This window comes from Bufo gargarizans, chromosome 4 (assembly GCF_014858855.1).
Source record: "Bufo gargarizans isolate SCDJY-AF-19 chromosome 4, ASM1485885v1, whole genome shotgun sequence".
Lineage (NCBI taxonomy): Eukaryota > Metazoa > Chordata > Amphibia > Anura > Bufonidae > Bufo > Bufo gargarizans.
In genome coordinates, this window is record NC_058083.1 from 16459653 (window position 1) to 16474476 (window position 14824).

The 14824-nt window shown below is 44.8% G+C and overlaps 1 protein-coding gene across 1 annotated transcript in view; it reads left to right on the forward strand.

Moving 5' to 3' along the window:
* The window catches only part of WDR35 (WD repeat domain 35), an 85696-nt gene extending 78665 nt beyond the window's left edge, over positions 1-7031 (forward strand). Inside the window, exons 26-29 of the mRNA XM_044289620.1 lie at positions 1147-1287; positions 2679-2832; positions 3740-3980; positions 6824-7031. Of these exons, the coding sequence (XP_044145555.1) occupies positions 1147-1287; positions 2679-2832; positions 3740-3980; positions 6824-6974 (687 nt within the window). The 3' untranslated portion in view covers positions 6975-7031. The remainder of the gene's footprint in view (positions 1-1146; positions 1288-2678; positions 2833-3739; positions 3981-6823) is intronic.
* Positions 7032-14824: the final 7793 nt, after the last annotated feature.

The window sequence follows — 14824 nt, forward strand, 5'->3', positions numbered from 1 at the left end:
TCCCAGAAGTGAGCAGGTGCTGCCATCTAGTGGTTGTGTCTGTTGTGTGTGTTCAGTGAAAATAATATAATAAGGCGGCTCTCCTACCAATCGTAAGGAATAGGGTGTACTGTTCAAATAGGCACACCCTGTCTGAAAAATGTTGAATATAGAATAGATTTTGACAGGCACTCGCTCACTTAGGCATATGTGGATGCAAAATGTATTCCTAGAGTATAATACAAACAATACAAATTAATATAGCAACATATACGGAATCACTGTAAATTAAAACTGTAGGTAGAAACAGGCAAGGTGGTCCACCTATATCATAATCAGGGTCAATATTCGGAGAGTGTTCACATTTAAATCGGGAGAGTGTTCACATTGAACCGCATGATTGCTCATCATATAACTTTCAAGATCAACCCATTATAGTCCACGTGACTATATAATATATCCTTTTGTATGTAAGATAAGGTTCACTTCACAATATATTGAGAGGTCCCAATAATTGTACAGTAGCACAAACTGGGTAATTACCTCAATCGGATTCAGGATCGCTCAATGAATAGGTAAGTGTTCACATTTAAATAATTATTCACATTCGGGTTAAAGAGGACCTTTCACCTGGATATCCTTAATCTCATTATAATCCTACCTTATAGTGCGGCCCCCACTGATGTCTTGGCCCCAGGTATCACTCAGGGTATCAGTTTTGATCCGAGTGTTCCTTTAAAGGGGTTGTCCCATTACGACAACTTATCCCTCATCCACAGGATAAGTGTCTGATCGGCGGGGGTCTAACTGCTGGGGTCCTCAGAGATTACAAGAACAGGGGCTTTTGAATAGAGCGGTCACACATGCACGCTGCCGCTCCATGCAGCTTTACGGGGGTGCTGAAGGCTTGTACTTTATCTCCGACAGTCCCGTAGAGTAGCCATGCATATGCATCTCTCACTGCATTCAAAAGCAGAGTACGGGCCCCCTTTTCTCAGGATCGGCAGGAGCCCCAGGCAGTCGGACTCCCACCGATCAGACACTTATTCTCTATCCTCTGAATAGTGAATACGTTGTCGGAACGGGACAACCCCTTTAATGTATTCATTATCCTTTTATGCTATAGGCTTCAGTCCAAGGGGTAACCTACCATGTCTTCTGTTTCAGATTGCCGACGAGGAAGCTAAGAAGCGCACAAAGCCATTGCGTGTGAAGAAGTTGTATGTCCTGGCTGCTTTACTGGTAGAGCAATATCACAGACACGTGAAGCACACACAGAAAGGGAAACTCAAAGGGAAGCAGACGGAGGTGAGACATAAGGTTTATTGGCATTACCGCAAAAGAAGTCGCCATGGTGTCAGCTCACTACTAAGCACATTCATAGGTATCCTTACCCCAGTGGTAGGGCGATAATTTTCCATAGTTTAACCCCTTCCTGCAAATGGACATCAATCTAAGAAGTTTGATAGAGGGGGCTTCCTCTGATATCCTATAGGTGCCCCATGCCGAGCTTATGGGATGCTGTTGGTTACCTATTAAAAGGTGTGGCCTCATAGATTGCCTGTCATTGTAAAAAGGGTAATAATAGACATACAGAGTAATATTGCTTTGAAATACCGGAGATTTCAAGCATTATCTAATAATCTCAACCAATCAATTTCAGCTGACACCTAATAAAACACCGAATAAAATAAACACTTGTCACGTGTCGGTGGTGGCGTAAAGGCTATAGAATTTAATGTTAATTACAAAATTGAGAATCTTCTAAATAATCTTAATTAAAAATATCCTCACATTTTGCTTCTGCAGAGTATGTGTAATTCCTTCACCTAGCTGCTGGTGCTGCTGAATATGACATCTGTCAGAGCTCTGCTCCTGTTTCTAGCAGCTTTCTCTGCTCCCATCCTCCCTTCTCTCAGTGTTAGAGATAGCAGCCGGAGCAGGGGCGTAGCTATAGGGGGTGCAGAGGTAGCAGTCGAGGAGTCCAGAAACCTGAGGGCCCTTGAAGGTCTTCCTAGAAGACCCTTGTGCCTCATAAGAAGACATCGGTATTATAGAAAGTGCATGCTGGTCAAGTTACATCTTTGGAAGGAGGGAAGGGGTTAGATAAAGAATTTGGCATGGGGTAGGGGCCGTATTATTTTTGCCTCAGTCAGCACGAAGGCTATGTGCTTACCTGCCCCTGGCCACAAGCACTGAGGGATGGGGGGTCCAAGCTGAGCTCTTGCATTAGGCCCATGAGCCTTTAGCTACGTCCCTGAGCAGGAGTTGGGTAACAGTGGAGAGGGGACGATGATCAAAGGAAGGCAGCTCACACAGGCTGCAGATAGGGAGGACAGGACACACAAGGTAGTTTGCAGGGGAAAGGCAGCATCATCCTGGACACACAGATTCAACATTTATTATTGGAAAGGACATATGCCCATGAGAAAAATCTGAATTTAGGATCAGGTTTATACTGATTATAAGATTGTAGCCTAAGACTTACTGCTACTTTTCTTTTTCTACTCAAGATATCAATTAACATATTGAAAAATCATTTGCCATGTCAGAGGTGTCCAACGCCTATAAATATTATTTATATTCCTTAACGATTGGAACACTGGGAATGGAACAAGTATTAAAATTGTAGCTGCAGCTCTAAACCCTGCTTTCCCCGTATCCAGGAAATTGAAGATGCCAGTTTGTATGTTTTGCAGGCTACATCTGCGATAGCTGGTCTGCTGGAGGAGGACAGTCTGTCAGATAATCGGATAGTTGACAACCCCTGGCGAGGAGCCGAGGCATACCACTTCTTCCTGCTGGCTCAGCGACAGCTCTACGAGGGCTATGGAGATGCTGCCATGAGGACAGGTATATAGTGTATTTATGTGGTTATTTCCTTCTGGTGCTTCCACATACATAATGCACTAAATGCAAGGACCAACTCCACTACCTTGTCCTCCCAAATATGTGGTTAGCAATTTTCTTATTTATAGGTTTAGTAGGTATGTCTCACACAGCCTCTCTAAAGGGGAGCTTCACTTGCATATAACCATGCTCCGCATTGATCTGCATGGGTGACAACTATCTAACGTACACGTTTCCTGATTCTGCCTACATTTTGGCTGGTGGAACACTTTCAGGATGTTTTCCAGGATTTTACTTTGATGGCCTGTCCCTAAGATTGGCCATCAGTGTGATGATTGTAGGGCATCCATCCTGTAGGACCAGCACCAATGACCATAACGTAGGTACAGTGGCACTTTACTGCTTTATGAACGCTCAGTCCTGGAGGTTGGACTTCCAATGATCACACGTTAATGGCCCATCCTAAAGAGATATATCTAAACTAAATTAAAAGGGTTTTCTGAGATTTGAATACTGATGACATATCCTCTGGATCATCTTTAAGTCTTACCTGATCAGTGGGGTCTGACACCCCCACAATCAGCTGTTTTAGAAGGCACCAGTGCTCCTGTGAGCTCTGCTGCCTTCTCCGAGCTTACCAAGCAGAGCTCCGTACATTACATAGTGGCTGTGCTTAGTTTCGTAGCTCAGCTCTGTTCACTTCAATGGGGGCTGAGCTTCTCCTAGGCCACGAGCAGCTACTGCAAGCACAGTTGCCTTCTCAAACAGCTGATCAGCAGGAGTTCCAGGTGTCGGACCCCCACCGATCAGATACTGATGACCTATCCAGAGGATAGGTCATCAGTATTTAAATCTCGGAAACCCCCCTTAAAGGAAATCTTCTTCATTTACTCATCTTTGTCATTTCCAGCTCTTCATCTACGAGACTATGAGGATATCATTCCTGCTGTAGAGGTGTACTCCCTTGTGGCACTTTGCGCCTGTGCTAACAGAGCGTTCGGTACCTCCTCCAAGGCCTTCATTAAACTGGAATCTTTAGAGACGTTGAGCCTCGAACAGAGGCAGCAGTATGAGGACCTTGCCCTGGAAATCTTCACCAAGCACAGCCCGAAGGACAGCAGGAAGGCAGATGTTGATGTCTTCACAGATGGGTGAGTGTAATAGAGATATAGAGGCACTACAGACATGTAAGGAGTTATCTGAGGATAGCGATAGACCTCGGGAAAAATGAAATAAATATGTAGTTAGAGTGGGTAGTTGTTAGGGACTAGGGAACCCCTGTGCCGTCAACCCTGGGGACCTATAAAGGGACATTAAAGTACACTAAGCCTGTAGTTAGTGCACACCAAGCGCCCTAATAACAGCCTGTAGTATAATGACACAGATCATAATGTATTAGCCTGCAGGAGCACATTACATTATCAGTATGCAATAAAGGAGTAAAAGCTGGGATCAAAAAGTGAGGTAGCAGAAACTATGCAATAAAAAAATGTAGTAACCTTGAAAATGAGTTTAATAGCATATTTTGTGTGAAGCACTAAGGGTATAAAAATAAACCCAAAAAATACTGAAATCACTTTTTTATATGTACGTACCACAAAATAAAATTGATATAAAACATTCTGTAATTTACTGTATATGTACCCAAAAAAAGTGGTTAAAAAAGTCTCCTGCTTAAAACAAGGCCTCATGTGACCATGCCAACGAAAAGTCAAAAATGTCTTGGTTACTAAAAAGCCAAACAGGCCTGGTCATTAAAGTGTAACTGCCGTTTCATTTTTTTATCCCCTAATGGTATAGTGCACCCTGCTGTATAAGTGCTTTTGTGATTTAAAATTTGATCATTTTCAGTTTGACCTGCTAATAACTCCCACAGATGCATGCTCCTTCCTACTCAGCAGCTCTCATCTCACAGCGTCGCCGTGTGCAGTCCGTCTTCTCAGTATTATAACAAGAGACGGACGAGCTCTGGGAGGAGGACTCAGCCCTGACAGCCTGGAGCTGGGGCAGATAGTGGAGGGGGAGCTCTGCTTTAGATGGTGATATCAATAGTAACAGCTAGAAATATGCAACTGGTCTTGTTTGAAAGCTGACAGTCCAGGCTTTCATGACAGCTCTGGTCCAAGCAACAGAGGAGAAATCACTGTTAGAAATAGAGTCGGGAATAATCACAGTAAAATCTGCTTTTACTTGATATCTTCCCCTATACCGAACAGAGTTATGCCATTCTGGTATTGTCTGAAAGGTTGGAATGTCAGCTCTCAGACAATACAAAGCCCGTATTTCTAGCTGGTACCAAACTAGAGATATAAGCAGCTAAAGCCTCCCTGTCAGTCTGGAAGAGAATGAGGGACAGCTGGCTATTAAGAGGTTAAAATAAATGCTTACTGATTTAATGTAATTGCAGGGCTTGTCTCTGGTTAGCTGTATGTGAGGATACACACTGCTCTGGGTACTGTGGGGAGTTATCTGCGTTCTGATTGGTCCTGCTAGTTCATGTGAGGAGAGCAAGGGCTTATGGGAAGTGAGGGAAATACAGGATGGCCTCAAGGAAGGGCAAAGATCATCACAGAAAGAGCAGCAGAGGCCATCTTAGGAAGTTACTGAAATAGAGGCACAGAGAAATATGGTTGCTAAGGGGTTAATAAAGACATCAGAAAGGTAAAATTAGCTGAAAAATGCATCTTCCCTTCAGCATCACATATGTTAGGAATTTCATTTTTGGTAGTGAAATGGCAGTTACACTTTAAGACCGCACGGGCCATCTAGTCTGCCCTTACATTATTTCCTTTTTTATTTTTTTATCTTGAGATGGATACAGTAAGGGGTTAATCTTCATTTTCAGGTTTTTTTTTTTACTATTATTTTGAGTTACCTAAAATAAAACCATATCCAATGAACCCTCAGTAGTATCAATGGTCTGGGATGTCTGTAGAATATAACGGTACTTCTGGGAAACCCCTTTAATCCAGCATCTGGACATCCAGAAAGTCTGATAATCTGGCACTGTAACATAATGTGGAATTTGACCAGAGGAAGATTGAGCAAGGAGAACTAACGAGACAGTTCTTCTGCTTAGAAACCAGGAGTTTGGGCTCGGCCTGGGAAACATGGTCCATGTGTCTGCTGCATCTCCCAGGCCAACCGCGGCTCCCCTGACTGCATCATAGTCATTTCTGTTGTGCTGTACTGACATGATGATGTGAGGACACTGTGATAGCTCCTCAATCATAGCTTTATCATAAATGACTATGATGTAGTCAGCTCGAGTCACGGGAGCCGTGGTTGGCGTGGGACATGGTGCCGACACATGGGGGTCATTTACTAAAGATCAGCTTTTTTCTGACCAGTCTTAAAGGGGTTATCCCAACTACAAAACATGCCCTCCAATGCCTGGGCTCCTCATATAATTTATACTCACCCTGCTCGCCGGCACCCGCGTCACTCCTGATCCCTGCATGCCCTCCGATGCATTTCTAAGCCTCCCTAGCATCGCTGCCCCATCCCCCAAAGTCCCCCAACACCCCTTTTCCCCCAGTCGCCAGATGTTTTGGGACGTGTGACCGGGAAATGCTGCAGGGATCAGGAGCGACGCGGGTGCCGGGCAGCAGGGTAAGTATAATCTATCTGAGGGGCCTGGGCATTAGGGGGCATGTTTTATAGTTTAGATAACCCCTTGTGTGCCAATTTTCTAGTGCAAGTGTTTAATAATTCGGGCCACAGAGGTCCCGCCCGTGGCTAGCCTCCTCCCGTCAATACCCAACCCACTTTTTGTAAAAGTGTCGAGGGTGCCACAAATTTTATCACAAATGGTACTTTTTCACAGTTTCTTGGCGTAGAACCATGGTAAATGTCCCCATCATGTTAGCATTCTTATATTTTGGGTTCTCTTCCTTCTCTATGACAATGCGAGGTTGAAGTTGCGGTAAAGACTATTTTTCTCCACAGCCTTTTTGTAGAAATATTCATTCATGTTTATTTTTACTCCCAACAGTGGGGAAGGGAAACTCCCAACATGCGTTGCATCAGGAAGACCCATCACCGACTATCAGTTCTGGATGTGCAGCGTCTGTAACCATGGCGTGCAAGACCGTGAAATCGCCGCTTACAGCTTCTGCCCTCTTTGTCACAGCTCTGTATCCTGATGGACTCCACCGGCCTGTCATTTTATACTGTAAATAAAGTTCTAATCTATTCACTGACAACGTTTCTGCCTCTTCACTACTTATAAGAGGGGACACAGAGGTCAATACGAAAAAGGGGGTAATTCTTATAGTCCTGTCTGCCGTAGTCCTAAACTGTCTTCATGAATCTGAAGCTGGCCATACTCATTAGATCAATGACTGCTGAACCCAACAATTTCAGCGCTCCGTCCTACCATCGAATATGTATGGGGGCCTCCCAGCATTCTCCTGACAGCAGATTCAGGGGGAAGGAGAATCAGGAGGTTGGATCTCAACATGCCCATTCCTTTTAGTCTTTGAGAGATAAGATGCCACCAGAGGTGTCTGGCAGTGGCTTTCTCCACCGTCTCCCTACTCTGAGAAGATGCACACTAGGCTAAACCGAGCATGCATGTGTAATGGGCCGCAGGAATGGCCAAATATGCATTTGGTCAACAGCTATCTGATTTGTATGGCCAGCTTGACAAACATTACTTTCTTTTCTGGCGGCTGTGCTGCTCTTGTCTATAGGCTGGTACTGCAGTATTAAACTGCCTCCGGTTCAGGGTATTTTGGGTCATCACCTACAGTGCCTTGAAAAAGTATTCATACGCCTTGAACTTTTCCATGTATTTTCATGTTACACCAATAAACGTAAATATATTTTATTGAGATTTTATGATAGACCAACACAAAGTAGCAAGTATGTGTGACGTGAAAAGAAAATGACACATGGTTTTCAAAAAACCCCAACATTACAAAAAATAGTGCTCCCAATTTAATAACACAACTGTCTGTACCTCCTCAGAAATCTACCACTCCAATATAGAATCACACACACAGTGCATCCTTAATGAATATAATCACGACTTTATTAGTACATAATATACAATAAAAAAAGATCAAATATTAACCCTTTGTACCCCGGGCCAGTTTTCACCCTCCTGCCCAGGCCATTTTTTGCAAATCTGACATGCGTCACTTTATGTGGTAATAACTGTGGAACACTTTTACTTATCCAGGCCATTCTGAGACGGTTTTCTTGTCACATATTGTACTTCATGACAGTGCTAAATTAAAAAAAAATCCCAAATTTACCAAAAATTGGGAGAAATTCACAATTTTCTAAGTTTGAATTTCTCTACTTTTCAGACAGATAGTAATGCCTCAGAAAATAGTTATCAGTCATCATTCCCCATATGTCTGCTTTATGTTGGAATCATTTTGTAAACGTCATTTTATTTTTTTAGGACGTTAGAAGGCTTAGAAGTTTAGAAGCCATTTTTTCAAATTTTCAACAAAATTTCCCAAACCATTTTTTTAAGCACCAATTCAGTTATAAAGTGATTTTTGAGGGGCTTACGTAATTGAAACCACCCATAAATGACCCTATTTTAGAAACGACACCCCTCAAATTATTCAAAACTGATGTTACAAACTTTGTTAACTCTTTAGGTGTTCCACAAGAATTAAAGGAAAATGGAGGCAAAATTTCATTTTTTACGCAGATTTTTCATGTTAATACATTTTTTCCCTTCCCCCCACAACAGCACCACAGAGAGAGAGGATCTGCCTCCAGGGACAGGAAACCTGCAGAATAAAAAGGTGGAGCCTCTCTCCCACCTCAGTGGTTTTCTGTCCCTGGAGAGGGAGACCTGCAGTTTTCTTTTCAGGTATCGCTAGTCTGGAAGTCCCAGGAAGGTCCTGGAGGACTAGTTGGTAAATACCTGCTGGGTTCCATTGCCCATAGGTTGGGCTGGCAGGACCCTAGGAGCCGGTGGAGGTCCGGGGCCTCTGCTGGCCTCTTGCGGCAGGTGCACGGGCCCCTCCAGGGGAGTAAGGCCGCGCGGTGTATGGAGGAAAAGGAAGCAGCCCCAGGGGTGTGATGCATTCCACCGCTCGCGGCCCAGCATCAGGAGTGGTTCCGGAGGCTTTTTTTCCAGCGTGCGGCACAGAAGGAGAGACGGCGCGCAAGTGAGGAAGTCACTTCTGATAAGGCCATGAGTTACACGTGGCGCACTTCCCGCTGGCCGGATCTTGCGTTCCACAGGCGAAAGCCTTCCGGGAGGAAGGTGTAAAAGAGCGCAGACACCAGCGTGGACTGGTGTGCTCTGAGGCTGCTCCTGCATGTGATTTCCTACAGTCGATTCCTGCATTCTCCTTTCTTGTATGTTAAGCAGTCTCCTGGTGGGGTCAGATAGGAGGTATGTCTCCTCCATACTAAAAACATATATTGACTACCTCTCCTTTTATTAAAAGATTATCCTTATTAGGATGGAAGAAGAAAAGAGACCTGATCTGGCAGAAGGGGAAAGCCTTGCGCCGGTACCTTTATTTTACTGATGAAGAGAAGTGCCCAACTATGGTACTCATTGATATTTTGATTGCTTCTTTATTTTTGGCAAGACCTAAAAAGGTTTTGGCTAAAAGAAAGAATAAGGAATGTGCATTATGTGGGTATTCCTTATCCTCTTCATATGCGAAAAAGCTTTGCCAGCAGTGTATTGACAAGACTGTGGTGGAGGAATCCCCCAGCTTTTTAGAAGAATATCAGGTCTCTCATTAAATCGGAAGTGAAAAGTTCATTGAAGTCCTGTAAACATCAGAAAAAATCAGCGGTAGACTGCTTATCAGAAGTAGATTCTGCAGAAGATAGCGAACTAGAGCTGGAGACATATGAATCACCTTTATCCTCTTTTTCTGAAGATGAGATGGAGGGGAGAAATGTATTTCCCGTAGAAGATATAGACAAGCTGTTAAAGGCGATTAGCTCTACATTAGAATTAGAAGACCCAAAAGATAAGTCTATTGTTGATTCCGTGTTTGAGGGTCTTCAGGAAAAAAGACACAGATGTTTTCCCTTACATGGAGAATTTTTATTTGGTCTCGATTTAGACACTCTTTTAGAGAAAGCGGCAGATAGGAAAAATAAATTTCCGGGGTTTTCTGGAGGGTTTTCCTCCGCTTCTTTTTCCAGATCCAGGCGTCCTTTTCGTTCGTCTGGGTTCCGAGGAAGAGGCCAAGGTACCGACAAAAACAAGAGTTCCAGATCTAGAGGTGTTGGAAGTAGGGGCTTCTTGTTTGGAGGTTCCTCCTCCCATCCTAGAAAAAAACGTCCAAACAATGATGCCAGGTATGCTGTGGGGGGTAGGCTAAAGTACTTCTTTCCCGCATGGGAAGAGATTGCAGGGAGTTGGGTCAAAAATATCGTAGGAGAAGGCTTACTGCTAGAATTTCGGGCAGAGCCTCCTCAGAGATTTGTAGTGGCAAAGGCTCAGGGGTCATCGGCTATGGAAATAGAGGTCTTAGACCTATTAAAAAAGAAGGTGCTAACCCCAGTCCCAACAGTTCCTAGTAAAGAAGCAAGACAATTCTTTCCAAACGATTATAAACTTAAAGCAACTAAACAAAAATCTTCTTTTAAGGAAGTTCAAGATGGAAACGATAAAATCAGCAATCCATCTCCTATTCCCCAACTGTTTCATGACAATCTTAGACCTAATTGATGCCCCCTAATTCACCCCCTACATCAGCAGTTTCTCAGGGTTGCAGTGAACATCGGAGATTGTATTCATCACCTCCAGTTTCAGGCGCTTCCATTTGGCCTTTCGATGGCTCGCAGGATTTTCACAAAGGTGATGGCCGAAGTATCCTCATTTATAAGGACATTCTGTTCCTACCTTACCTAGATGACTTTCTGATTATAGCAGACTCTCAGAAGAAATGTGGAATGGCAGTACAGAAGGAGACGGAAATTTTAGAGGGTTTAGGATGGATAATAAATCAGAACAAATAAAAAATTATACCGAAGTCTCGTCAAGTGTTCTTGGGCCTCCTCTTGGATTCAGTAGTCCGGAGAGTTTTTCTGACAGAAAAAAAAGATTTCTCGAGCCCAGACAAGATTACAGATCCTAAAGTCCTCACAAAACCTAACTATTAGAAAAGCGATATCCTTGTTGGGATCTCTGACCTCGTGTATACCGGCAGTAGAATGGGCTCAGTTCCATACTCGGACTCTTCAGATGGAGATCTTATCAGCGACAAAAAAGAGAGGGAGTTCGTTGTAGACAACAATAAAAATCTCGGAAAAGACTCCAGGGGGCTGGATCTCACAGGCTCACATGGAAGGCAGCCTCGATGCCTGTGGAAGGCATCGGGCTGCCTTCCCTGCCATCGGGTCCCTGTCACAGCAGCGCGGGGACCCGATGTGGAGGGAGCTCCCTTCCTTCACACACCCCGCACATACCGCGGTCAGCGCTGACCGCAGCATAGTGAGGGTTAATGGCAACACAAAAACAAGATATAATTCTGTTCAAAAATGCATTTACAGCAGGGTCCGGCTAACGAAGACAGCCGGTCCCCTGCAGCTATGGCGCTGGTCGGGAAGTCACTTTCCGCAACAACATACTATTACTGCACTGGGTGGGAAGGGGTTAAAATCAATAGCGGCGGCATACAAAAACAAACCAGAAGCACACTGGGGTTGTAATAGCGCCATATAATACCTTAAGTGGACTCTATGTCCCCAGTTATATAAATCAATACGCCTAATGGTGTATGTCTGACCACCCCGACTAATATAAAGTGCAAATGCTAACCAATAAGGTTTGGAGATACGTCCTCAACATAAAAGGACACCTGAACTGAATCTAATGAGGTAACAGAGAATAACATTGACCCACAATAGGTAGTAAATCAATCATATACCGACCAGTGTAACTTCAGCCCTGACGCGCATTTTGCTCTCGCTTCCTCAGGTCGGTATATGATTGAGCACTGTTCAACCGGTCATCCGAAAATGGAGGGTATATGGCACAACTGCAAAGTGCAAACCTATCAAGACATAGCCATCCACCTAAACTGACAGCCCAGACAAGCAGAGCATTAATTATGTCTGTGAAGGTTCTCATTTATCCAGGTCATGGTATATATCTGTAAAGAATAAATCAAGGCAACTGGACGTACTGTAGATTTCTTGAAAACGTTTCACTTGTTCTTCCAACGAGCTTTCTCAATTCTGAGTGACTGTACAAAAACACAAGATGGACAACATTGTGTACGCAGTCCAGTGCAATGAGGAATGCTCAGAACTGTATATTGGCGAAACAAAACAACAACTACATCAGCGTATGGCTCAGCATAGAAGAGCCAAAACCTCTGGTCAAGATTCAGCCGTGTACTTACATCTAAAAGGAACAGGTCACACCTTTGAAGACAGTCAAGTACGTGTTTTGGATAAGGAGGCCGATTGGTACAAACGAGGCGTGAAGGAGGCCATCTATGTAAAAATGGAGAAGCCAAGCTTGAATAGAGGTGGGGGGGTTAGACATCTATTGTCTGCCACATACAATGCTGTCTTGACACCTTTTTCTGGGAAGTCTTTATCACCTACTGACTCCAATTAGGATAATGGAATCAACACCTTTGACCCAATGCTGGGTATAATGACCAGATGTGGATTCAGTTACATATTTATTCCCAGAATTTTTGTACAGTCACTCAGAATTGAGAAAGCTCGTTGGAAGAACGAGTGAAACGTTTTCAAGAAATCTACAGTACGTCCAGTTGCCTTGATTTATTCTTTACAGATAGAGCATTAATTAGAACTTTTTGGCCAAAATGCAAAATGCTATGTGTGGTGGAAAACTTACACTGCACATCACCTTGAACATACCATCCCCACCGTGAAACATGGTGGTCACAGCCTCATGCTGTGTGGAGGCTTTTCTTCAGCAGGGACAGGGAAGCTGGTCAGAGTTGATGAGAAGATGTATGGAGCTAAATACAGGGCAATCCTGGAGGCAAACCTGGTGGAGGCTGCAAAAGACTTTAGACTGGGATGGAGGTTCACCTTCCAGAAGAACATCAACCTTAAACATACAACGAGAGCTACAATGGAATGGTTTGGATCAAAGCATATTCATGTGCTAGAATGGCCTAGTCACAGTCCAGACCTAAATCCCATTGAGAATCTGTGGCAAGACTTGAAAATTGCTGTTCACAGACGCTCTCCATCCAATCTGACTTAGCTTCAGTTATTTTGCAAAGAAGAATGGGCAAAAATGTCAGCCTCTAGATGTGCAAAGCTGGTAGAGTCATACCCCAAAAGACTTGCAGCTGAAGGTGGTCCTACAAAGTATTGACTTGGGGGGGCTGAATACAATTGCACACCAAACTTTCCAGATTTTTATTTATCAAACATTTTGAAAACCATGAATCATTTTCTTTTCACTTCATACATACTTGCTACTTGATGTTGCTCACATAAAATCTCAATAAAATACATTTAAGTTTGTGGGTGTAATGTGAAAAAATGTGGAAAAGTTCAAGGGGTATGAATACTTTTTCAAGGCACTGTATATACAGTGACAGATGCAGATCCATCTGTGCCATAGAAGTGGATAGAGCTGTAGACCATCATGTACATTATTGCTCCATTCAGAGAAGGGAATCAGGGATCCTTCACTCTTGGGGTCTATGGCAGGGTCGCCAACCAGAATTTTTCTTTTTTTCTGGACAACTTAGCTCAAAATCATGGAAAGTCAAATTTATTTCCGGACAAACTGGAAAATCATAATAAATGGTAAAGAATATAAGTAATACATGTCTGTAGCTCAATATACTGATAGGAACTTGTTGCCAGCATTTACTGTGAGCTGGAAAATGATGAAAATTACCACCAAAATAATCTAGTCAAGAGCAACCAGCCTCCAAAAAATCATGGATACATTTTTTTTTTTTACGGACATGGGCCCCCCCTCCCGGATCTCCCACCCCCACATACCTATCGGACCTCCCACCCCTTCCAGAGCTCCCACCCAAACACCCCTCCAGGACCTCCCACCCGAACATCCCCCTAAGTGTCGTCCACAGATCCCCCCCCCTAAGTGTCGTCCAATAGATCCCCCCTTCAGTGTCGTCCACAGACCCCCCCTTCAGTGTCATCCACAGATCCCCCCCTTCAGTGTCCTCCACAGATCCCCCCTTCAGTGTCCTCCACAGACCCCCCCTTCAGTGTCCTCCACAGATCCCCCCCTTCAGTGTCCTCCACAGATCCCCCCCTTCAGTGTCCTCCACAGATCCCCCCCTTCAGTGTCCTCCACAGATCCCCCCCCTAAGTGTCCTCCACAGATCCCCCTTCAGTGTCCTCCACAGATCCCCCCTTCAGTGTCCTCCACAGATCCCCCCCCAAGTGTCGTCCAATAGATCCCCCCCTTCAGTGTCCTCCACAGACCCCCCCTTCAGTGTCCTCCACAGATCCCCCCTTCAGTGTCCTCCACAGATCCCCCCCTTCAGTGTCCTCCACAGATCCCCCCCCTTCAGTGTCGTCCACAGATCCCCCCCCTTCAGTGTCCTCCACAGATCCCCCCCCTTCAGTGTCCTCCACAGATCCCCCCCTTCAGTGTCCTCCACAGATCCCCCCCCTTCAGTGTCCTCCACAGATCCCCCCCCTTCAGTGTCCTCCACAGATCCCCCCCCTTCAGTGTCCTCCACAGATCCCCCCCCTTCAGTGTCCTCCACAGATCCCCCCCCTTCAGTGTCCTCCACAGATCCCCCCCCTTCAGTGTCCTCCACAGATCCCCCCCCTTCAGTGTCCTCCACAGATCCCCCCCCTTCAGTGTCCTCCACAGATCCCCCCCCTTCAGTGTCCTCCACAGATCCCCCCCCTTCAGTGTCCTCCACAGATCCCCCCCCCCTTCAGTGTCCTCCACAGATCCCCCCCCCTTCAGTGTCCTCCACAGATTCCCCCCCCCCCTCACCTTCAGTGTCCTCCACAGATTCCCCCCCCCCCCCCACCACCAAGAGCCGCTTCCTACCTAATTTATTAACTG